This window comes from Equus quagga, chromosome 4, assembly GCF_021613505.1.
Source record: "Equus quagga isolate Etosha38 chromosome 4, UCLA_HA_Equagga_1.0, whole genome shotgun sequence".
NCBI lineage: Eukaryota > Metazoa > Chordata > Mammalia > Perissodactyla > Equidae > Equus > Equus quagga.
The window spans coordinates 6,691,308-6,717,780 of NC_060270.1; the positions used below are offsets into that span (position 1 = coordinate 6,691,308).

The 26,473-nt window shown below is 36.6% G+C and overlaps 1 protein-coding gene across 1 annotated transcript in view; it reads left to right on the forward strand.

The window, feature by feature from the left end:
• The first annotated feature begins 202 nt into the window (after window positions 1-202).
• ZPLD1 (zona pellucida like domain containing 1) overlaps window positions 203-26,473 on the forward strand; it is a 67,831-nt gene continuing 41,560 nt past the window's right edge. The window contains exon 1 of the mRNA XM_046659671.1: window positions 203-240. Coding sequence (XP_046515627.1) covers window positions 219-240 — 22 coding nt within the window. The 5' untranslated portion in view covers window positions 203-218. The remainder of the gene's footprint in view (window positions 241-26,473) is intronic.

Here is a 26,473-nt window from a genome sequence, read left to right on the forward strand (position 1 = left end):
ACAATGTCCTCTTTCTGGGGCAATGCGGTGAAAGCCAGATGTCACTCTACACTCTAGACATTTCATCCAAAAAATGCATCTGCACATTTACCTAGGAGCGAGAGGCAGCTGTCTTCCCTCCTCTTTTGAGGGAGTTTCCTTGGAGAAGTAATGAGAAAGATCCTGGGTCTTCACCACTTGGAATGTCTCCCTGGTCCTGGATTGCATCTCCCCTTGAAATGTACAGATACCTCTGGAAAGGTAAAGCTCTCTGGAGTTCTCATTTCTTATTCAGTCATAAGTCACCCTCTAAGGATTGCGTTTCAGCCCAGATTCCAAGTTCAGTAAGGTTTTCTCAGGAAGTCCTAACTACACAGAAGCAAACATATTTTCTTTACGGCCCAAGATTATGGGATAGAGGGCTTGGTGAGGTCCTTTAGATTCAATTATCAGCTGTGACCTCTCTGAGGAAGTGATCTAAACTGAGATTGAAAAGGCAAGAAGGAGACAGCTGTGTGAAAACCCATGGAAATGGAACATCTAGCACGAAGATCTTAAGGTGAGAATAAGCTTGGAATGTTTCAGTAACCGAGAGAAAGCCAATGTGGCTGGCGCATACTGAAGAGAATGGAAGGAGAAAGATCCAGAGCAGCGGGGAGTAGCTAGATGGTACGGGCTTTACAGAGCGTGTAAAGGATTTTGGTTTTATTCTAAACATAATGGGAAGCTAGGGAAGGGTTTTTCAGCAAGGAGAACTCAGGGAGAACCATGAGGAAGCTACTAAAATAGTCTAGGTGAAAAAAAGAAGAATTCTGGACTATGGTGTTAGTAGTAGATCTGAGAGAGGTGGGTATTATAGTAATTCAATCATTTCTTCATTATTCCCATGTTCAACAAATGTACTGTGTGCTCACTATGTGTTGTGTAGACATGTGCAAGGTTCTAGGCACATCATTGATTGAGACATTGACACGACTTCTGTCTTCTTGAAATTTATGATGTCATGAGGGATAGAAAGTACTGTGTTTGGGATCATAGGAGATGCCATAGAAACAAGAAGGAACACCTGAACCAGAGCAAGAAGGGTCACATAACGGAATTCTAAGAGTTAAGGTCATACTCAGCTATATGTCACAGAAACTCAGTCAGGTCCTTTATTTTATTTTGTTTATCTTATTTTTCATGTAATGTAGAGTCTGGAGGCAGACAGTAGTCCACGGTTGTTATGGTTACATGACGACATCAAGGTCCCAACCTCCCCCTAGCTGTCAGCATTGTCATCCTTAGTTCAAGGCTGTTCTCTTCATATTGACCAAAAAAGCCATTGCCCTTCTAGACATCACTTTTCAATTCTAGGAAGGAAGGAAAGGAAAAGGGCAAGAGATATATTGAGTAGGTTTGCCTGGTTTGTCAGGAAGACCGTAACACCCTGAAAAGCCCAACCTTAACTGCTGCTTACACCTCTTGGCCTAGAACTGGGTCACATGCCTGTCTTCAGATTCATGGGAGTGCGGAAAGCCAAGTATTTTAAAGTGGAAACATTACCCACTGAATTAATTTGTGTCCTATTAGAATGGGAGATGAAGAAAAGAGATATTAGGAGGGCAATTAACAATGTCTGGCACAGGGGTGATTTCTGTAGAAAGTGAGGACTAAGTCTTGAGAAAAAGAAAAATTACCAGAAGATGATTGAGACACTTACAGAAAAGAAAAAATTCCTATCACTTAACCTTTTCTTCTCAAGTTTTTTTTCCCTGAGAACAGTGGTAAGAAATAGTATACAAAGAATGGCTGTTTTTTTCATTTTCTATTAAGTTGCTGTTGAAGATATGCTCCTATTTTACTCAGAGTTCCTTTACGGACTCTTAAACTAAATCCCTCTTTCCCTGTTTGACTCTTGTACTTTACATTTTTCATAGTAGCTGTATGGTATCTATTCTTCTTATAATATCCCTTAAATCAGTTTAGAAGTGGGTGGAAACCACCTACTTCAGCCATAACTGAAAAAAATAAACAAATGTAATAATACAGTGAGCTTGAGGAAAAAATGTATTTGATCCTCAAGAGATTTTCTAAATATCTAGCACAATGTACCTTGGGGACAGTCCTCAATAAACAGAATACACGGCTGTTGACAAAAACACACTCACACATATTGCTGGCCAGAACATTACCCTTGGTAATATAGAAATTATACAAAATAAAATTAATTTGAAAACATGTTAACATATCAAAGATATTAATTTTATCCTTTAATTTCAGTTCTATGGAGTATTTGTTTCCTGACTCTTCTGAATCTTTTTAACTTGCATTTCTTAAAAATGGAGGAAGTCACAACCTCCTTGAAAAGAAGGAAAATCCCTTAGGTGGAATATCAGTGAGTAACCCTTGCCTATGGAATTTCCACGTCTTACTGAAGTAGGGATTACAAACTAACTCTACCAAAGTTGTTAATTCCAGCAATGCCACTTCTCGATTTCAAGGTGAGAGCTCACCTGTGGTCCACGTCAAGTAAACCTTCACAGATAATCTTGCGTGCTTATGTGGTTCAAATGTGGCTATTCAGCAGTCCCCTGCCTCAGAGGGCACGGGGGATGCTGGACAGTGCTCAGTACAAAAAATCACCACCAAGATGGCACCAGACAAGGTTTACACAAGATGGCACCAGGCAAGGTTTATACAAGCCTAACACTATCGATTGGACTTTGCACAAATTATTCTTGGGAACTCATTATATCTGTATAGAACTCATTTTCCAGATGACTGATTATATTCATTAAAGCAATAGTTTTAGTGTTTTCTCTCCTGTTTAATTTCATGTTTGATAATTTGGAGAGTGCCCCATTCAGGGTGAGTTATGTTTCCTCTTTCATCTTGATTGTATATTGATCTGATTGAACATGAGTGTGTGGAGCCATTGCTGCAGTTTGGCTTTTGGTATTTATAGACTGGACATTTATAGGTACACTCCCATCCTGAGGACATTTTACTTTTTATAGTCAGACAATGAGTAAATATTTTCTTAGAGTAGAGTTAAGAATCAGTATTGGGCAAATACCTGCATTTCTTTACTTTTGGCTTTCTGTTACTACACAGATTGCTATTAAAATTACAATAATTTAATTTAGACCTGAAATCAGGTTTAAACATTCCTCACATTCCTCATTTAAACCTGAAATCACGGAAGAGCTGTTTTCAACAAACGAAGAGATGCTCAAAAATGTGTATGTGCTTTTAATGCAACAGATTGCTAGCTATTCCAATATTCCATACACACACACACATACACACACACAAATTATTACATCACTCACTCAATCTCTAAAGCCTGTTAGTCTCCTGATGGTACAAATGAAGTGACCTTTCAGCAACCTAACACTGGACTTCAGAAATGGTGAAATCAGGAAGCCACTTAGAGTTTAATCCCCTCTCTATTCATAATTCTTTTGGAGAAACACGAGACTTGCCATTTGGCACCTACCAGTGCATAGGAAACCTGTTGAGTGGAAATTGGCCCAGGGCTGTAAGTCCTGAATGGATTCCTTGTTCATGAAAGGCTGCTACACATGCCTGTGTTCAGAAAGAGGGTGGGGGATGGAAAGGGTGGTCAGATAAGAATACCAATAGATTTCTGCCACATTTCAAGATGCAATAACGGTCACCTTCCAAAATATTTATTGAGCAAAAGGAAAGAATTATTTGACCTATTAATTGTTTATATAAAGGTTAACAAATGTTTTAGAAAATGCTTTTAAAGGACACCAGATTCTAAGAAAGAATTGTGTCTGTTTGAGAAATACTTTTTCCGTGTCCTTGATATACCCATCTGTGTTCACTGTTGGGGAGAAATACATTGGGTTTCAAATAACACAAAGTGGTTGTAAAAGTTTGTTTTAGATAGACAGAGTACTTAACTCTGGGTTGAAAAGATGGGAGCTAGAGGCAAATTGGATTCCATTTCTCCAAAGCTGAGAGTATATAAAAGAAAGCCTTCACTCAGTAGAATTAGCAGATGGTCTAAATTCCCTTGGGGTACATGGGCTCAATTCAATACTCATTTGGGATTATTTATTCAAAGGGTTTTGACTCTTCTGAGAATTTAATAAGCTAGGTAAGAAAAAACTGTGTTGTTCAACTTGAGCATTCTAATTTGGCTAGTATGATTCAAAATAGCTATTAAGGTAGCTCTTACACTTGGGAAAAACAGTAACAACACTCACATTGGCTCTGGCTGGTGTAGACCATTTCCTTAGAAAGTCACGTAACTCTTACACTGATCTGACTTCAAAAGACAAGACTTGACGAAGCAAGTATGATTCTATTCTCTGTATTTTACATAAACCTGGACAGACAGTGAGTATGTGGGAGATCAGAATCAAGCCTTCAAAAGATCGTTCAGCCAAGAATAACGAGTTGGCTCAATAAGATAAAGTTTGTTGTGAATAAGTATAAATTTTCATTTTTGGTGCAGACAAAAGAATAAAAAGAAAATAAGTAAACAGATAAGTAAAAAATAAATAAAAAAGATAAAAAGAAAAAATCTGTAAAGTTATAAGATAGGAGAAATGGAGTTTAGTAGCAATATGTGTAAAACTAGCTGTCTGTATTAGTCAAGTCTTCCAAAGAAACGGAACAAAGGAGGTACATCTCTCTCTCTTCATATATATATAGATAGATATACATATAGGCATAGGTATAGATATACTCTCATTGTTATATTTAATGTTGGTTATATGGAGAGGGGAGTTAGAAGGTAGAAAGAATTTTTTTAAATCACAATGGAGAAAAACTGATGAACTGCTTCATTCATGAAGAAGGTGTAGGGAATGGATATTTTTCCATATGTGTTGCAGTTTCATCCCTAACTGATATGTTTCTGTAGGTCAAAGCCATAGGTTTAAAAGACTAAAACACATTAATTTTGTTCTTCATCTCTTATCCTCTGTTTTGTTAGGATAATGGCACCGAATATCTTCCTGAGTGTGTCAAAAAGCAACTATGATGTTATGACCAATCTACTTTGAAATGATTATAATAGAACTAATATCAACATGGCACATTTGGACTTACCATTTTCCTCTTCAAGATGTGGTGACTTTTTATGTGATAAAAATATATATGTGAAACTGAGATGTTGGGTCCTGTAGACATTCAGTCTAATGAATATACTAACGGGCATAGGAATGTCCTCTGTGACTCAGGAAAATGCCTCTACTGGGTAATTGAGCAGTACTGTCTAAAAAGAACAAGATTTTGGCAGGAAGCTATCTCATTTTTTTCTAGAAGAAAATATCATTGACTTTTCAGAAGTCTAGACAAGGTGGCAAACTGGTAGCTCAAAGGTTTAATTCAGTCCAAATATGTGCAAAAGATTTAAAAACATGAAACAACATATAAAATTCGAGTGGTTGCAAATAAGAATCTTAGTCTGCTCTTTTCTTGAGAAATTGGAATTTCGGGCAACATTGGCCACAGTTTGAACTACTTACTCGATATGCACATGTGCCATTCACCAGGTGGCTCACATCACTTATTTACATTACCTTCCAGCCCTCGAAGGCCTTAAAGTTTGTTCAACCAAGGAGTTTGGGAGAAACTGCCACCGTCCTAAAATGTGTATTGAAACTATTGTGTTAGCCTATGTTTTAGGCTTAGAAATGTCTTAGACCCTTGGTTTTAAAAAGAATGGGCCCACCTTATTATGGCAATAGAGATATTATGAGAACAATTTTTCCTGCCATTATCCAGTTTGTGGCTTTCAACAAAGATTTGCTGGAAATACAAACCACAGTTTCAGTGCTTTTATTGGCAAATCGCACTGTATCGGTGAACTGATACAGTAATTGCACTTTTATAGCCGTCAGTGCTCCAATTTACAATTATTTTACATTTAATGCTTTTGATCAGGCATTTCCAGAAATGAGTGTGCTTAAGTAATCCAAGAAACAAGGAAATGCCTTATAAATCTAGGGGTGATTTAAAAGCTTTCTTAAAGTTATTCAATATCAGATACCTAGTAAAGCTAGTTCCTGAAATTGATCATCTGTAAATAAATAACTACTAAGAAGTTATTGTACTGTAAATACTGTAATCACCATGAATTCTTCATTGAAAACATCTAGAATATATCAGTTAATGTTTACATAAGAGGAATCTCTAAAAGTACCTGAAAAAACAAACAGAGGCTTAGTATCATGTGATATATGAGCCACAATATTGTCAGTATTTCCACTGATGGTCTTAAAATAATGAATTCAACATTCCTTTAATAACATTTTCCCTTTTTGTGGTACAAAAATATCTTCAATACAATAAAACGACGATAAAGCTAGCCTTATAGCTGCTTGCTAACTTATCAACTAACAATTTATGCTGATCAAAAAGTAAGGCTAATTTATTTGGCTTTTAGACTCTTGAGATTAGAAATATTTGGTTAAATTACTTGTCGAGCTGGGAAATTGATTGCACTTATGTATACAGCTTGTTTGGGTCCTCTTTCGAGTGTGGCTGAATCTGCTTTTGTAATTTGTCTACAATGCTGTGTGGCCTGAAATCCCATTAGGACGTAGAGCCAATTTATTTGTGTATAAGAATACATGGGCTACAAGTGATTTTGTGAGGATCTGAAAAACCTACAGCTCTCCTACAGTTCAGCTCTGCAGTATGAAAGCCCTTAGGCTGCGTCCAGGAAATGCCCACATGCCACCTGAAAATGAAAACTAAAGTAGCTTGGTAGGGAGGCATCTAGGATACTAAAAACTATTTTCTGGCTGCTGGATTGATTCTTTGAAGCAAAACAAAAAATAAAGGTATGTATATTTATGAGTTCCTTTATAGTATTGAGTTCAGGGCCATTTTAAAACAAAAAAAGAACAGAAAGTGAGGCTAAACGTTTGGATGGTACAAATTTCATCAAGCATAGAGGTTTAGACATACAAAGCTTTTATATTTATTTTATAATACAATTCTTTAGTGTGAAGCTAAAATTTTGCTTTAAAAGAAAATTATGCTAAAACTGGTCTTACCTACTTTTTCCTTTAACTTTGAGAAAAACATATTTCCCCACTTTCAAATTGTAATAAAGAGTTATGTACATCTTCTGTAATCTCTTACTGTGTTTTGTCATTCATTTACTCAAAATACATTATTGACTGCTTCTTCTATGCTGGATGTTCTTCTGGGTACTAGGGAGCATTAGGCAGCAAGGAGACCCCGCAGCGGGATTAGACTCAGGTGTGTGTCAGCAGGGGGAAGACCCATAGAATAAGTTATGTAGTATGTTAGAAAACGACAAGTGCTATGAAACTGGATGGGATGGAATCATCCAGGAAGTAAGTGTACACAGCAAAGATAGGGCAAGGACAGCCCTGGGTGCAGTTGCGTCACTGAGAAATAACTGTGAGACTACAGTGGAAATCAACCTTCATCCCTTATCCGTTACACCAACTGCCACTGAATGCCAATTTCATCACTCTAGGTTTGACTCTAATAATGGAAACACGAAATCTCACCTTCATGTCCCGTATTGAAATGATACTTATATTGAATGATAGAAATAACTCTCCTATAAGCAAGATTCTGAAGTACTGACTTATTAACTATGCTTTGCTATAGCTTTATGTGACAAGGAGGGATTTTTACTTTCAATTTTTTGCTGGAGCAATCCAATCATTGAGGGTTTAGTTATCTGATTTTTAAAGGAAGTTGGGAATGAACCATCTAGTCTAAGGAAATGGTTACTAGTCAGGGCTCCTGCCTTGTCTAAATTCAGCTTTCCTTAAGAACTAAAGGGCGTTGGTCTCCTGTCTTCTGATTGTGAAACATTCAATTGTTTTCTGGACAGGATAGCTGCTCAGATTTCCACTTCTGGTGCTATCAGCTACTGATGAATATTTTATATGGCTAAAATGATTCCCTGATACAAGCATATGCTGCATCTATGGTTAATCAAATATTCAGCCACGTCACACAAACTGTAAGACAAGAAATCCCCTTAAGAAAGGGCTCAGAGTTTTCAGATAACTGGCAAAATTTTCCCTTGAAAGTTTGTGGAACGTATGACATAGCTATGACATACATTTTGAAAGCAAAATAGTAACGAATAATGTCAGCTACTTTATCTCAACTATTTTATCTTTTCCTTGCTGAAAGCCTCTAATGGAATTACTGTCTTTTTAGCTAACCAACTTGCAGGGTATGCGGGTAGTGGTATTCAATATTTATGAAATGATCTTTTTCTCATAGGATGGAGGCTACTGATTTTTTCTATAAATGACAGAATTTATTAATTGCTGCTTGAACCTGTTGCATTTTCATTTTAGCTTTTAAAATAGTAGAGAACACAGCAGATATGCACTCCAAGTAAAGCCTGAAACATTGCTTGGAAACACCAAGCTCGAAAGCCTCATTATAGAGTAAAACAGCCTGTGCAGAGTGAGGAAAAGCTGCAGTTCCTGTCAACATAATTAGGAAGACCTAAAAGAGGTTTCCTGGAATCATTTTTATGTTTTTAATAGGAGTTCTTAACCACAAAAATACAAGGAAATTTATATTAATGATATTCAAAAAATCGGTAGATTCATGTATCTCATATTTACTCATGAGTAGAATGGTATTATAAGTTTGCTCATTTATGGGGCTGACACTCCCCTGGAGAACGTGAGCCTGGTTTTGTTTGGGGCGGAAAACATGGAACTCTCTTCAACACTAAACAGGAGATGGAAGGTTCGTGACTTGCCTCTGGCTGTTATTTTTCTGGTAGTTACGTTAGCTTTAAATTCACTTACCATTCAGGGAAAGCATTTGGTTCAGGGGAGTGACTAGAAATCTTAAAAGGCTGAATTCATGGGTTTTAATCTCAGTTCACAGTGGCCAAAGGCAACATGCCTCTGTCACAGAAGTAATTGAGAAAGTAAATGTTGTTAAAGTATCCTGAGCTGGTTGAATAAAATGAAATTTTAGAAAAGTATATGCCAGTGGTATTACTGTGAAAGCAATGTGCTTTTTCAGGATAGCCATACTCGTTACACAGTTGACGTAGCAATAGAAATCAACACAACGGGCTTCAATCTTCTACATGGTCGTCCCTAAGCACAGTAGTGCATAAAGCTTTACTATGGTCAAAGTATCTCAAAAATCTTTCCTTGTGGCACCTGGATCCCAGCTTCCCACTTTTCTTCTCAGTGGGAAATCATAAGAGCTGTTGAGGTGGAATGCTTAGATGACGTCCAAACTGGGCCCAAGTTCCAAAGGCTGGTGGAGTGAGAGTTGTTTGGAGGCCCCTAAACAAAAGCAGAGATTATGAAGCAGGTTCAGCATCGAGCTCACTCATCACAATTGGGTCCTGTTGGGTTTTTGCATTGACGGCCCCTTAATCATCATTATCCCACTCAAACCAGTTTTCACGATGATATTCCATATCCCGTTTTCATCGCTACATGAAATGCAGTGTTGAAAGGACCAGGCATCTTTCACGAAGCACAACAGGACATTGATAACCATGCAGATTCACTCCGCATCCAATCTCAGGCCTTATTTCTTACTTTATGATTTTTCTCTAGACCAGCAGGCTTTCCCTCATCGGGTTGGTGATGGCTCACTTCACACATACCGCTCAAGACTTCTGTACAGTATAAAATGGAAGATCAAAAGCAAGCTGGAAAAAGGAGTAAGGGAATGAAACAAAAATTGAAAGAGACGTAGCTGGAAGGAAACAAAAGTCTGTAAAGATGAGCTCAAGTTTCATGTCGGTGATGATTAGTCTTGCAAACCTTCTGAGACCTGCGGAGCGTTTGCTTGTCTAAAATCCAGGTTTCTTTTTTTTTTTTTTTTTTAAAGACTTCTCATAATGAGCAACTCTTCTCTCATTTGAAGGGTTGAATCTTTTCTGAAACAGTTTGGTAAGGCCAGGCATTTGAACACTCAGTCACATGCAGCAGGACCAGGCACATGGAGGACAGCTGACTCCACAGGACCGGGGACTTGGGTAAGTGCCCAGCACTGAAGCCACCTAAAGTGACTGCAAATGCTGCCTTTTTAGTAAGCACAGAAAACTCATTTTAATTTAATCATGTTTTTTGATACAAGGCAACCTCCAGGAAAATTCTTCTGGTGGTGTGGTCCCTGTGATGGCTTAGGGTTGGGCTAGGAAGTATCTTAAATATAGCAAAAGGAAGTGAAAAACGTCTTCCCATATTTGGGTGCAGAAAAGTAAAAACAAAATTTTATTTTGTGAACTGCAATCCCATCCCTAATATTTTGATCAGATTTGGAGAAGGCACAGACCCTTTCTGTAGCTTCTTCAATTTTGAGGTTAGAGCTTGAGGTCAAAAGTCGCTTAGGATTTGCCACACCATTGTATTTCAGACTTAAGTCCCATCCACGGCCCACTGCCAGTGGGCTGTGGCCCACAGAAGTTCCATTAATGGAAGCAAACAGACGATTTGTATTTGAGATTTCTTACCAGGGTTCTATCACACTAGAGAAACTGGCTGAATATGGGTGGCATCGTCTCTAATGACAAAGATGATAACGATAGTTGAAAATAATTATGGTTTGTTTTTCTTTTAAACGAAAATTATTTTAATGATTAGCCTAGTATTGTTAGAATTGACATGGAATCTCACATAACCTGGGAGAAGTCCTCCATGATTTAGAGGAAACATTGTGGTTTCCATTTCTTGGGTGATCACTTAGCCTCCCTCTATCCTAAGATTGCCCTTGGTAAAAGCAGCTGTTGTTGATGTTGAGAAAGAAACCTCACTTCTTAGCTTCCTGTATGTGAGACAATAATCTTTTGGGTTCTTAGGAGTGTGACATTATTTGTTTTGCCACTCTGAATTGGCTGCTTATAATTGATTTTTGGGGCCAAAGAAAAACATCTTTAAACTGTCAGTTTAAATAAATTTGATAGCAAAAGCAAAGGGATTGAATTCAGTTAAAAACTTAGTATTTCTTTTAATACATAATAGATAATATCTCTTTATTATTTCATTTTTCAGTCACTAGCTTTATCTTTTGAGACATATATCAGAACTATTATTTGAACCATTGCTTCTAGTTATACATTTTTTTAATGTCCCTAAGTGATTTTTTATTTTTCTTTACTGACTATTATAATACTTAGCTGGATATAAAAATCTGGAAATATGGCATATGTACTTTCATTTTTAGAGACTTTCAGAAACGTCCTCAAAATAAAATATAGTCATCTTTATTGTTAACAACTGCATAATATAATAACAAGATCATGTTAGGTATGGCAGCAAATTCTACATTTCTTTCAAGACATTTAAAGCTTTTTTCCCTCCCTTTAAAGAAGGTCTATGATAATGATGCAGAGGTAATAATCATATTTTTCTGCTAGGAGATCGTATTTTAAAGGTATGTTTTGAACCATGAGCAGATGCTCAGACTATAATCTATTTACTTATGGCATCAAACAGTAAATTACTGAAGATTTACGTTTTTGTAGCTTTTTCAATAGCCTGGATAACATTAAGTTCATTAGTAGAGAATAATAATCTTTTGTATCATTAGCCATGTTTGCTTGCAAGGAATTCAATTTTTTGGTTAATTTACCAAATTTGCTCTTTTTTCCCCCTATATTTAAGCTGGAATTTAAACTGGGTCAAGACTATAAATTAAGCTTGATGTGGTCTGCTGTGCTTTGTCTTCGTTACAAAATGGTGTAGCTGGAAGCCAGGCACAATGGCTTTACTAAGACATGATACAGTCAACCTTAGGCTAAGTTTTACAGATTCAGAGTCTTTGCCAATCATCAGATTTCTACTTCCCTGCCCAACGCCAGGTCTCCCTATTTGCATACCCATCGTATCCGCTCTAGACTTCCAATAGTTCCCAAAGGTAAGTTATTTTATACCTCCACGCCTTTGCTCACTTTGCTGCCTCAGTCTGGAAAACTCCTCTCCACAGGACCATCTCTCCGTTCAGTATTTCAAGAATCAGCTCACACAAAGCTCTTCTTTCAAAGTATTCCCCTATCAAGACAATTCTTCTTGCTTGTAAAATTGACCACCTCCCCTTCTGTGTTCCCACCAGGGTCTGTGCACCATTCCATAACAGCATTCTTAAAATGAGCTGCATTTATATCTAGGTTTATCAAAGTCAACACCACTGACCTTTTAGACTGGATAATTCTCTGATGTAGGGTGTTTTAACAGAACCGTAAGATGTTTGATAGCATCCTTGGCTCACTACACGCCAGGAGTCCTCCGCCTCAAGTCATGACACCCAAAAATATTTCCAGACACTGCCAAATGTCTCCTGGGGAGCGAAATTGCCCACATCACTTAGACATATACCTTTCTTCTCCCCTAATAAACCTGTAAGCTTCACGAGGGAAAGAATGTTACATTCACCTTTGTATTTAGTATCTAGCAGAGTGCCGGGTCCTCTGCAGATTCTCAGGAAATGTTGCTCAGTGAATGGTTATCTTGTTACAAAAGGGATAGTACCATACTATCAAAATGTAGAAGATCAAGTGTATCAGCAACTAGTCCTGATCAAGATAATGCTTTAATTTTAATTTTAATTTTTTTTTGGAAGAAGATTGGCCCTGAGCTAACATCTGTGCCCATCTTCCTCTTTATCTGTGGGTTGCCTGCCACTCCCGGGATCTGAACTGCCAAACCCTGGACCTCCGAACCGGAGTGTGCGAACTTAACTGCTGCACCACCAGGCCAGCCCCACAAGATAATGCTTTAGTTTTTAAAGATTACATCACTAGTGAAATTAAAATTTTCAACTTTAATGAAATATCAGTTAAGTTAAAATCCTCAAATCAATTCATCCATCACTAGAAGTAATTTATATTGATTTTTATATGGTTTTAATACAAAAGAAAATCAGATTTGGGGTCCAGAAGTTGATTTGAAATTACATCTATATATGTAAAACTCTTGGATTAAAAATTGATTGAATTAAGTCAGTTAATTGATTCAGCTTTTTAAAAAAATGTTCGTACTTTTATGTTCTCTAGATAGTTTTAATTGCTTCACTTTTTAAAAAAATGGTCAGCTAGCACTTTTTATGACCTGTAAATAATTTTTTTTTAATTGTTAAAGACTTTTAAACTAAAAAGCCTCAAACTTAACTAATACAATTGCTTGCTAAGTCTCCTTTTCACTCCATTAGCATTGTGGGCACGTATTTCTACGATAGAATTGATAAAGCAAAGAATTTTAGAAACCTGAAATATACTACTTCAATTTTAACTGCTTATTCAAAATAAATTTCTGAATAGAATTTCTGTACCAGAATTCAAATACATGAGCACAAATACACATAATACACAAACGCACATAAGTTTTAAAATGTATAGATTCTATGGATAATGATCTAAAAATCTCTAAAAGATTAGTATTTTTTAATTATGCAATTATTTTAACCTCTTATATCTAAATTATGATAAATTACATTTGAATTAGAGAGACAAGCTGGCTGTGAATTCTTGCCGATTCCATATTACATCTTATCTAAAGAAAAAATGGTTTAATTTGAAAGTACGATTCATGTAATGCACAGATTGCATTCAGTGGTTTAATGATGGTGTGTTCAACTGAGGGTGTAGTTATGTGAACTGTGGCTATTTATTAGATAAGAATATTTGAGCAAATATCATACTTCAAATTCTAACACAGGACAATAAGTAGTCTTCATCCTCTCTTACTCTATCTAATGATGCGCTTTCATATTAAATGACTATGATGTTAGTAAAAGTTTCAAGTTAATCTCTTTTTATAGAGAATCTTAACTTTGCAAACAAAGCAAGTCATTGACATTTTCATTTGGCCTCAATTAGGAATACCTTTTGGCCTCAAACTAAGAATATCTTTCGTATTTAGCATTTGGATTTTTCGCATATATAGCAATAGAAATAACAAAACTGTCATATTAATCTAACTTTAATTTTGCTGTTCTTGAGAGTCTTAGCAGCATTCTTTTTTTCAAATTTTGGCTCAAAGGTATTTTCTAAATGTTTTTGTCACTTTAAAAATCCATAAAGATCCATGCATATAATTTGGCTTTTTGTATTTCTTGATGTGGTGGTATATCTTATTTTGAGTTCTAGAAAATTAATACTTTAAACCAGAGGTCAATGAACTAAGGCTTGCAGGCTGAATTCCACTCATCACCTATTTTTGTATGGACCATGAGCAAAATCAGCTTTCACGTTTTTTAAATGGTTGGAAAAAGTCAAAAGAAGAATAACATTTCATGAAAAGGGAAAGTTATATGCATTGCACATTTCAGTGTCTATAAATAAAATGTTATTGGAACACAACTAACACTTGTGTGAATATTTTCTATGGCTGCGTTTGAGCTCCACAGGCAGATTTGAGTAGTCAGGACGGAGACTCACAAAGACTAAAATATTTGCTATGTGGCCCTTTGCAGAAACGTGGGCTGACTCTGCTTTAAACAATTAGTATATGACTCCGCTCACATACAACACATAAATCTGGGGGACAGGAGACAATATAAGTCTAAGGGGAATTCTTTCAGACAACAACATTTTATTACTTTCTCATTAATGTATTTTTCTGTAAGCATTGGTAAAGGCCATTGGTCATTAGCAATAAAATAACTTACCATCATGTTCATTCAATATTTGGAAAAGTATTATTGAACTGGTCGAATTTACTTTTTTAAGGTGTACCTTTCTTTACCTCATCATAGAAATCTTGAGAGTTTGGAATTCCTATAATTCCCTGCTTGAAATCAACTTAGATATCTTGGGAGCTTTTTCTTCCCCTTTTTTTTTTCTGTGTCATAGAGTTGGGTTTTCTCCTGGAATGTGTCGGAAATGATGAAGGATTTCAAGCTGGGGCATAAGATGATCAGGCAGTCTATTTGTAGGATTTATCAGCCATGTGTGAAGTGTCATGATTATTTAAGGAAACAGAAAATCCTACATCATTTGATCAGAGAAGAACCACAGGAGGAAAAATTCTCCCAGTGGGAAAGAAGGATCCTTACTTCTTTACCTATAAATGTTTGCTTCTGATTCAATACCTGTCAATTTATTTGTCAGAACTATATCAAAGCAATAAAAACTTAACCTTAGTTCACTTTCTGTAGTTTCCTAAGTGCGTTGTGTTGCTCATTGGCAACGTACAAAATATTAACCTCACATTTTTGTTTGACTTTGCAATAGTTTATTTTTTAGATTTTCTCCAGTAAACTTAGCTTCTTGTTTCCACTAAGAATTAAAATGAATTTTATTTCTTTAAGCATACACCGACTTTCAAAGTGTGGCTTTCTGGCAGTGTTACAGAGCAAGAAGGAACTCATCTGCGGTTTCTTACGTAATATTCACAGTTTGGATAAGTCCTGCTAAGCAGCAGAGAGAGAACTAGAGATTTGAACATGGAGTTTGGACAGAATATTTCTACTTTTAAAAGATCTTATTTTGTGCTGCCCAGCTCTGTGATTGGTTGGTTAATGAGACTAGTAAGCTTTGAGCAATGAAGGCAAAGCTGAGAGTTTGATCTTCCTAGAGCCCATTCTCTGTTCTTCAGCTGTAGATCATACTCCGCACCCTAGACGGCTGCCTGGAAAATGCGGGATTTTCCTGCTAAAGTGCTACAGGAGATTGTACTGTGCTACTGTGATTGTACTGACATGAATTCATTCCTGTGAAAAGTAACTAAAAATGCAAGCCCTGACCCTTTGTTTACTCAACAGATAGTTATTAATTATCTGTTCTGTGCAAGGGGATGACTTTTTTTTCATTGATCAGGAAATACAAAGGAAAAGAAGGTTCAGTCTTCATTCCTTGTGGGTTATTTGTAACATTATTCCAGTGAGCAAAGGAGAAAACATTGTTATAAATTGTCTTCTCTCTAGACTCTTGAATGTTTTCCTTTGGATTTGTCTTCTTTCCTATCAAAGCATTCTCTTTGTGAAAAAATTGCCTCTAGATACTAATAGCCTTCTAGTTACCTTCCTGATTTTCTCCTTCAACTCTCAACCTTCCTTAAATGAGTATCCATTGCCTCTACTTCCTTAATTTATATTTTTAACAGTATCCTCCTAAGACATAAACAAATAAATAATCAGTCAGACTCTATAATCAAATTTTGAGTCCTGACTCAGAACATGTGAAATCTATTTTCTCTCAACATTATTCTTATGGATAGTTCAGTCTGGGAATGCTTTTGCTTGCTTCTTCTGTGAGTCCAATCAAAACATGTTTGTGGGTAGGGACTTTCAGCCTATGGGAACTATGCTGCTACCTTGCTCTAAACCAATGGCTTTCAAACTTTTTGCCTATGACTCAAGTTCAGATACTTTATATTGTGATCTCATACACACACCCTACACACACACCATACGTACAGCACGAATCTATTTTACAAAAACAGTATATTCCACTCCATTTCATTCCATTCCATCCTATTCTATTTCATGAGAAATGCTGTTCTTGACCCACTAATGTCCTAGCACAATAATTATTCCAAAAGACTCTTCTATTCTAAACCTATGATTTCCAGCAGGGCCTGTGGGGCACAGCATCCTTCTCAGGGGACCAGGAAAACTCTTAAAGGGTGTGCAGAAGTTTTGGAAACAAAACTGTTCTTTGTTCCATTGCTTTGATTTGTGTTTAGTGAACAGAGTTAATTTATTTAGATTTTGAAATATCATGTATAGGAGAAAATGAGATTATTTTATGTTTCTCAAAGATCTAATTCCTGCTTTTCTTCAAGTCCCATTTGTATTCTATCTTTTTCATGGAGTCATCCAATGAATGCACCAACTAAACACCGTTGAAATTCACTTAGCAATTAACTATGTACTGCTGGGTGATGTGTTCTGTGTAAATCTTTGGGTCAGAGACATTTTTGCATTTATGAGCCTTGGTTTTCATGTTCTTAATAGACTGTTTACCAAAATAGTGTGAAATAGACTCTCCTGAAGAGGTGAGATCTCCATGACTGTAAGGATTTGTGTTCAAATTGCCAAAAGCCCTGATTTATTAGCTATACTGTAACATTAACTGCGATCTCTCCACAGTAATAATGCATTCTTCTGCTCACTTCCTTCCCTCTGCTCACCTCCTTCCCTTCACTTACCTTTGACTGAGAACCACTGCAAGGATGGGTCACCTTGCCTACTGTGGCCCACAGCCATCTCTAGAGCTTGTCTGGTGCTTCAGATCCCAGAGGCCATTTTAGTTTATGAGACGGGAGGTGAAAAGTTGTGTCTAGAGTTATGTCTTATATTCCTAACTCTGGCTATGGCAGGGCTATGATTTTGTTGGAATATGTTCATCTCATCCAAGACACAATGAGCTATCTTCTTAAGAAGTGGTAACTTTCCTGTCCTCCTGGACTCTCATTTTCCAATGTCTTGACATTATTGACTTTGATCCCATAAATAAGTTGGGCTGATTTCTGCCTCTTTCCCCTAACCCTACTGGATAAAGGATGAAATGTCCTTTTTTCAAAGGTTCTGTAACCTAGGTATAGTTACTTAGTCACTTAGATTTTGTAGGTCCTCGTTTTATAGATAACAGGAGAGTCCAAGAGAGGCAAAGTGAGTTACACAAGGTACCACAGTTAGAATAAGTTACCTAGAGGTCACTTGATTTTGAATCTTATTATGATAAATTTCAAATACGTAAGAGATTGATATAATAGCATGATTTTTAATATTTTGCCATATTTCCTAAACACACAAACTTTTTTTGATGAGTCATTTTAAGTCAGAAATACTGCAAAGTCAGGGGCAATGCCTAATTCTTTCCGTTTAGTTACTGGTTTTCAGAGTAAGGATTTGATATCATGATCACCTTCAGTAATCTATGAATGGCCTTTTTAATTCATAAAATAGAAACAATTAATACGCTGCTAATTGAAATGTTTAAATATACATATTTAAATTTTAGATTCCCCCTGATTTCAACATTGATTCTTAAGTAATCCTTTTGTGTATGTAAGTTACTTGATCGAACTGGCTAACACTTCTATGGATCTGATTTCATCATGTCCCAAAGTGTTCTAGTTTGTGGATACAATTTTTTTGTTAGCAAGCAGCTAAGTTGGAGATATTAGAAATTATTATTTCAGGAGCTGCTTTTAGTTATCTTCTTTTATATTATCTATAAAAAGCATGCACTACCCGGGAAAGACATGCAGCCACTTGGCAACAATTCCCACGTCTAAAAAACAAAGGCAGCTCTGTTGGCTTCAGTGTATTCCTCAGAGTGATGTCATGAAGCTTAATATTACATCCTGAAACAGCTCGACAAATAATAAAAAAAAAATCGTGAACGTTAATGAGAACACGGTTGAAATGTATTTGAAGCAGAACAAACTGCTCTTATAAATTACCAGCAGCCTATTTCATTTTGTGATCATTGCTTCCTAAAGGCCTTTGAGACACAAACAAAAATGTAGATGCAAGGGGAAAAAAATAAAAGTTAAAACTGATAGCAACTGATTTATGTTTTTTTCATGTAATTTTAATCTAACCACGTTGTCTGTGGAAGGACAGAGCTGTCTGAAAGCGGAAGGGCTGATGCCTCCCTTTACCAGCGTTGAGATCAGGCTGTGAGACCTCCCACTGATTTTATTTCTTATAAAATGAGAAGAGATCGATACAAGGGTGTCCTGGATGCAACATTTGCCACCTCATCGAGTTGTGGACAGGGTAAGAAGGCAGGGGAAGATCTCTGAAGCCGCTGATGCAGTAAAGTGTAAATTCTGATAAGGGAGGTGATGTTAGAAGGAAAGTCCTTGGGGAATTCATCACTGTTTCCCCTGCAGGTGTTGAAACATGGTGGTTTCATTGGCTCTTCATAGCTGGAAGTCACCTCAGTCGACTTCTAGTCAAATACTTCATGTCACACATGAGGGGACTGAGAGTAAGGCACATTATGTGACTTCCTCAAGACCACACAGACAATCAGTGATGGAATGAGAACCAGAGTCCAAGCCTCTGGTTGTGTTTACTCAAGGGTGTGTCGGGGTATGTTGCACAGATGTCATGTTATGTGAATTAATAGGTAACATGAAAATGAAAGTATCTCAGTGAGCCTCTAGAAATGAGTTTTTGGGAGGCCCAGTGTACAATTTATGATGGTAAAATAATTTTTTTCCTATGAAATCTTTCATTACCTCAAGATCAGAAAGATATTCTCCTAAATTAACTTCCAGAAGTTTTAATGTTATTAATGTAATTATTATGAGGCTAAATTATTTCCCTCTTGATGAAAACCTTTTTGAGGGCAGAAACACATTCAGAAATGTATATCCTGTGCATGTTGTAAAGTCGCATCAAACTGGCATTTACCATCAGTGAGTTCAACTATATAATCTTGGGGAAAAAAGAGAAACGCAATTAATTTAAAATTATGTGTGGTATTCCTGTTATTCCAGTCAATGAATTTCTTTATGACTCTACAGAAATGCGACACAGACAGCATCAAACTGACATTCTTCGTTCCCCTGTCGTGCTCCGAGTGTAAGCATTTCAACACGTGGTGTATGATTTTAGCGTTTAAAGATATGAACTCTACATCTAAGGTGGTTTCCGAAGCAAAAAACCGACTTACTCTTTGTTTAGTGTGAGGTTTTCTGGTGCTCAATACTGAATAATTGAAAAATATATACTAAAATTTTTAAGGATGAATATTCAATTAAAGCTATAAATGACCAAATCTTGCTATCCTCGAAGATTGTAAGTTCAAATTCTGACTTTTTGTCTGTAAGTCTAGTAGACTTTAACAAAGATTTTTAATGGGTCTTTGAGTAATATTTGATTTTATATGCAAAAGTAGTTAATTTATGTACTAAAAAGGAAACCAAATATACCAAATTTTTATAAAGGGAAATTTAATATATTTGAAGGAGTTTGATTATCTGCTATAACTAACATCTGAAGTACTTAATGCTTAAAAATAAAAAAGAGATTTTTAAAATTTGTTCAATCTTACTTTTTCTTTAAAATCTGAGTAATGTATATAATCTTGGTAGCATGTCAATTTTAAATAAAAAGTTTAAATTGTTTACTCAGTTACACATCTTAAATCAGAATAAAAGGACTAAACTTTCAGTTAAATAGGTCAAATTCTCTAACACGTTTGAATTACTAAAAATACCAACATGCATCGATTCTTTAAGATAATAAAAAATTCTCTAATTTTTTGTTATCTTAAATACTTCTATGCCTACATATAATAAGAGTAGATTCTTATTTGTAACCATCATGCAACATAACCTTATTTACAGCCTATACAAGGGCTTTGTAAGTTAGAGAAATGGTTGGTCTTGTTGGTGTAGCCCACATAACTCATCAGCCCATGTAATCCATTTCTAATGCTCTTTAAATTCATATTACACATTATGCAATTCTCTCTGCAACCCCAACCATGCAGCTCTTAATGTTCGATTAAACTTTGCATTTGTTGACTCTTAAGATATTTGAATGAATTTCATCTAGCTTTAAGTATTTCTGATTTTGACAGAATCTTGCTTTTCCTCACATTCTTTTGGTCTGGTAGGACCATAGAATTTTTATGGATGTAACATGACATCAGAGCAGTGGGATTTTCTACATTACAAGAGACTAATGTGCTGTAACAACCTAAATGCAATGAATAAATCTTTGCAGTTAGTTGTATTATCTCTTTCTTCTCTTTTTTTGGATCCTGGATTGGGGAAAAATCAGATATAAAATATATTTTTGGTGAATTGGGGAAATTTGAATATGGAATTGATATTAGATGCTTTTACGAATTAATTGTAATTCTCTTGAGTTTGGTGACGGTTTTGTGGTTATGTGGAGAAGGTTCTCTTTTTCTTAGGAGATGTGTGCTGAAATATTGAGCATCAAAACATCTGAAACTTAGTATCAAATGATTCAACAATCACCATCACCACCACAACAGATAGAATTGATGGATGGATAAAATAAGTAAAACAAAGATATGAGAATAATAATATCTGATTGGAATCTCCACATCTCAAGGCTGTGTTAGAGTCTGTGGTGGCCTCAGCTTCTGAGAACATAACCCTGGTTATATAGATCTCATCTCCAAAGATAGTAATCTCTTTAATTGTGAGAAGAAAAACTAGCTGTGAAGAGCTCACGGGTAATGTGTTTCTCCGTACAGGGTTTTGTACATAAAATTAGTTTGCATCTTGGATACATTCAAGTGAAATTTTTGTTATTTCTCTTTAAGTGAACTCAGATTACACAAGGGACTGCTTTTTGCCAGTGGCAGGAAACATCTAATCTTACCATTTCAAGATAACTCTGGTTTAAAATTTAGTTTTTTGGGAGTTAACTATTCAGTCATGGTCAAAATTCTCCTCATCCCCCTTCTAACCTCCACATGTTTCACGTATGGAAAGGAAGGGTAGGGAGACAGTACGGCGCAGGTTTAAGAGCACAGACTCTGCAGCCAGATTAACTGGGTTCAGAGGCCATCTCTATACCACTTCCTGGGGGGAGTGACCTAAAGGAAGCTGCTTAACCTCTCCATGCTTCAGTTTCCTCACCTGTAAAATAGGGACAATTATAGTACTTATCTCTTAAGATTGCAGTGAGAATTAAAAGGTAATATTGGTAAATTATTAATAAGTATTAAAAATGTCAATAATAATTGTATAAATTTTTAAATCTATGTAAATAAAATAAATAGTAGTCATTATTGTATACATTAGCTACTTAAAAAAATTCTTACTGTCCTGGCATTGGTGAGGGAAATACGCCCATTTACCATCTTGTGGTCCTAACTGGCCTTAGCGGAGACTTCTCATCCATTTGGTTTTTGGGTGTCATCACTGCCCTTGCCGTGTCCACTATGGCTGGCATAACTTATGATTTCTTTTCTCAAAATGGTGAAGGCACACTGGTTTATCCTATCTCCTGCCGGTGACTGTACCTCCTGCCTTACACATATAATCTGTTATTGGTGCTACTGGAACTCCGAGCTCCCAACACTTTCCCCAGCTGTCGCCTGGCTTTGGGCCATCCATCTTGCAGCTATCCACTACCTGCTAGCTTCCGAGTAAAGTACAACATACGTCAATTTTCAATTTCTTCTCTGTCTCTCTTGAGGGGTATGGAAGCTTTGTAAGATGTCTCCATGCCAGTTGGAAGACTATGGGAATTCTCTTTGTCTAGATCTGTCCCATCACCACTGCCTCTCAATTCTGACTTGCCCATGTTGGCGTGGGTGCTCTGACAGATGCTTCCTACCAGATTTTAGACAGAAAGCCAGGCGTATGTCCCTTTTGCGTCTAGATTCCATGTATCTGCCTGGATGTTTTTATCCAAAGTGAGGAGCAGAAAGAAAACCTCACATCAGAATCTAAACGCTCTTGCTGTTCCTACTCCTCTCCAAGCGGCTTCGTGTGGGGCAGAGCATCGCATTTATGACACATCCTATCTCACATCTTTTCTGTGGGCTTTAGTACAAACACTGTGCTTGGTCCTCCAAGCCTGGCTCTTAAAGTTAAAGCCCAGATGTTGGAAAGCCAAAATCCCCTTTGTCTCTAGCAGTTAAAACCCATGGATTTTTATGGCTATTTTCTCTACTTTGAGTTTAAAATAAGGATATTTGGAAATCAGAATTAGGAAATATTTTCCTTTTCATATAGGTTCTATTCTCAAGGAGTGGGGCAACAGAAGTGATCAGGAGGAAATCCATTCAAAATATCGTTCTATTACTCCTGAATCCCACATAAAGATGGGCATTTTAAGGAATTTCAGGGGGTAATTTTGATTACTTGAGGTAGCTGTAGTTCCCAACTGCTCAATAAGATGCTCTGCCTCTGAATGTGTTAGAAACATTCTCCTGGTAATACATACTATTTTTTATAAGACCCTCTGTGATAACCAACAGAAGCTTGCTCTTGCAACTTAAAACAAGATTGATATCCTGCCTCTTTCTATTCATCTTTTATGATACCTATATTTCCGTACGGAAAACTTAGGTTGCAATGAATTTGACCCTAATCCACTGATATCTTGGTCTCTTCTCCGTCCTTGCTCCCATTCCAGCAAATGTTCCCTCCAGATTACTTTCCATCTCAATACATGGTACTACCATTTACCTGGTTGATCAAGACAGAAACTTGAGAGCTGGACCTGGTTTCCCTCACTCACTCAGCACCTAGAATTCAACACCAAGTCCTGTTATTTCCTGTTAAAATAATATTTTAAATTTGTTTACTTCACTCCACTCCCGGTGTTACAATCCTAGTCCTCATCTCAAAGGCCTTCAATGCTTCCCAGTCTACGGTGCTCCATGGTCTCCTTGCTCATACCTTCAGACTTATGCCCTGGCCCTTTCCTCCTTGCTCGGCATCATGGACCTTCTTTCAAATTTCACAAGACATTAACTGCTTTTATGTTTTGGGGCCTCTGGTTATGGAGCAAGCTCTACCTGGAGGGCTGTTTTCCAGACTTCATCTGACCAACTCAAATTAGTTCTTCAATTCTTATCAATATGGTACATCTCAGAAAGTCTTTTCTAGACACCTCCCATCTAAATTAAAGGTCCTGTTGTTCTACTTTCTTGAAGCACACTTTACTTCCTTTCATGGCACTTACCAAATATACTTTGCAATTATATTTTTATGTATGTGACTGTTACTTAACGACTATTTCCCTCTCGTCTGTAACCTCTATGAGAGTAAAGACCATGTTTGTTTTGCTCACCACTAGATCCGCATGCCCTGAGTCTGACACTTAAAAACTACTCAAGAAAAGTTTGTGGAATGAATAAACAAATGAATTAATAAAAGGAGGAATTTCAAACAGTGGCATACTAATAGAAAGGGTTTTTTTTTATTCTTATGCAAGATTTGACCAAGGTATGAAGTTATCTTTGCATTATCATTATTGATTCCCATGCAAATACGTCTTTTTGGGGGGGAGTGGGCTGATTTTCAGCCAGAATATATCAGCATGGTGTCCCTTCTGAGTGGCTGATTCCTGTGCTGTGCCTGCTCATAAATATTTTGTATATCATCTCTACTAAGAAAGAAATAAGTTCATTCTGATATAATCATACTAATAGTCAATTATTTAATTAATTAGAGGGAAACAGGCATTTAAGTTAAATAGTTAAATTATCACTTTATTATTAATTTATCACTATATTTCATGAAAGGAGGAAAGAAGTCAATATACAAACATATCTTCAAAGCTGCTTCAGAAGAATAAATAGTACATGTATCTTGAAAATGAACCTGATGAATTATTGAGAAAAAGCTTTTAGAGTGACTTCATTCAATCTGTCAGTACCCCAAAACTAAGGAGCTAGAATAAATGTTCTAAACTAAACACTGTAGATCATTTAAATGTTATAGATTACTTGAGAGAACCCTCAACGGAAAGACAAATGAGAAAGGCAGGCAAAGGGAAATAAATGAACACTCACTTTGTGTCAGAGAAAATTGGAGTGGATTTTCCTCTTAGGAACAGCCTGGAGCGTTCATATTTCCTTATAGTGAACAGCAGCATCTTTAGAGTCATAAAATTTCTGAATGTCTTCCTAATGGCTGAACGTGTTTCCTTCTTTGTTTGAGGCATTATTCTGAAAGTACATGGTGTGTTTTATCCTTTGTTTAGCAAGACAAAGACACTCTAGGTTAAAGAATATATGTGTACGCAATAATGGATATTTCTGATGAAAGTTTTATACTTTCATTTTCCTTTTAGTATATATGTTGCCTCTACTGTCCAAGCGCAACATAGAAATGAAAAACACAGAGCTTCAGTCTAGACACTCCATCAGAAAGCATGTTTCTTCATTGAATAGTCATGGCACTTTGGTGATTTTGGAGGGTGCGTCGATATGTCCTTTTCTAGAGGCGAGACTGTGTAACCCCGTGAGTCTCGGAGGAGCAACAGCTGTACAACTTGAGTGCCTCTCTGGCCCTGATCTCACCTGGGTCCTGTTGGTTGCTTCAAAAGGCTTATTCCTTTAACTTTAACTTAGATCTCTCTTAAAATACATGCATTTCTTGTCTTCTCCTTTCCTCGGATCTCTTTAAACTATTTCCAGTCCTTGAAAGCATCCAGAAGAGTTTCTGATCTTTTCTGAGGAGCAGGCTTCGGTGGGTGAGCCAGAAGCTCCGGGAAGGAGGGGCCGGCCAGCCTGGGCAGAGTAGTCGCTCAGTAAATGCAGAAGAGGCTGAGAGTGGGAGGGCTGGGCAATCACCGGTGCCAAAGAGCCCGTTCGTATTTTGTGAATATGTGTGACAAAGAATCAGCTTTAGTTTAGTGAAAAACACATAAATCTTAGAATGATGATTGAACATTTGAAGAAATGATGTTTGGTTTGGATATTCTGTTTTCCTTCCCAACTAGAACAGTATCATACAGACCAGCCTATATGAAGGCAATAAAATGAAGGAAGTATGAAACTTTGATGAACTGTTGAGCCAATTTTTTTCCGCAAAAGTTATTTCTCAAGAATAGATAGAGGCACTTTTGAACATGCTCACTTTTTCTCAGTTCGTAGGAGTGCTATCTAATAAATTACTTTTCTCAGGCACTAAGAACCACCTTTATTCATTTGAAAAGGTTAATGCAGCTGTTCAAAGTGTCCAAGTTATTCCCAGAGAATAATTTATGCACTAAAAGTCTGTTTTATTTGGGAGATGCATAATAGCCAAAAAAAAAAAGAAAAAAGAGAGAGATAGAAGTGAAGTACAAATTAAAAACAGGTAGACCTGGTAGTTCATAACTGAAGCAGTGTTCTTCCCCTGGGATTCATTTCTATGGATTGATTATATATCCCTGACAACCCCATTTAAAATTTCCATACTCTCTATCCTCCACCCCAGAACTTCCTATCATTCTTTTTGCTTTATTTTACTCCATAGCACTTATCACAAATATATTCTGTATTGCACATACAAATTTTGTTTTCTTCTGACTTCCCTCACTAGAAAGTCAGTTCTATGCCAATAAAAATTTTGCTAATTGCAGTAGCTCAGCCCCTTGGACAGTGCCAGGCACATGTAAGCATTCAGTAATGTTTGCTGAATGAATGTAGGAATAAATCTACATATATTGATCAACCTTACCACGTAATTGCCACATTTCCACTTGGTTGAGTGTTATAAGTGTCCTTTTCTGGAAGGTGGTGTCACATAACAGTTGAATGTGGTTTCTAGGGTCATTGTGCATTGAATCTCGATTCTAACACTGGTTGTCTGTTTAACCTTGGGCAAGTTACTTAACATTTCTGCGCCTTAGTTTTCTCACCCTCATAGTAAAGAGAATGAATTACATATCATGTTAGAAAATATGTGTGAAATACTTAAAAAAACATTATGGTGCAGTCAGCCCTTAAAACTCACTAGTACTGTCATTACATCCATTTGTGAAGAGAATAATATTCTTTATGCACTCATCGCCTAAGTGAAATAGAGTCAAGACAATTAAAAATAGTTTGACACAAAGATCTGAATCATTTAGTGTAAGGCATATTTTAGGCATACATTAT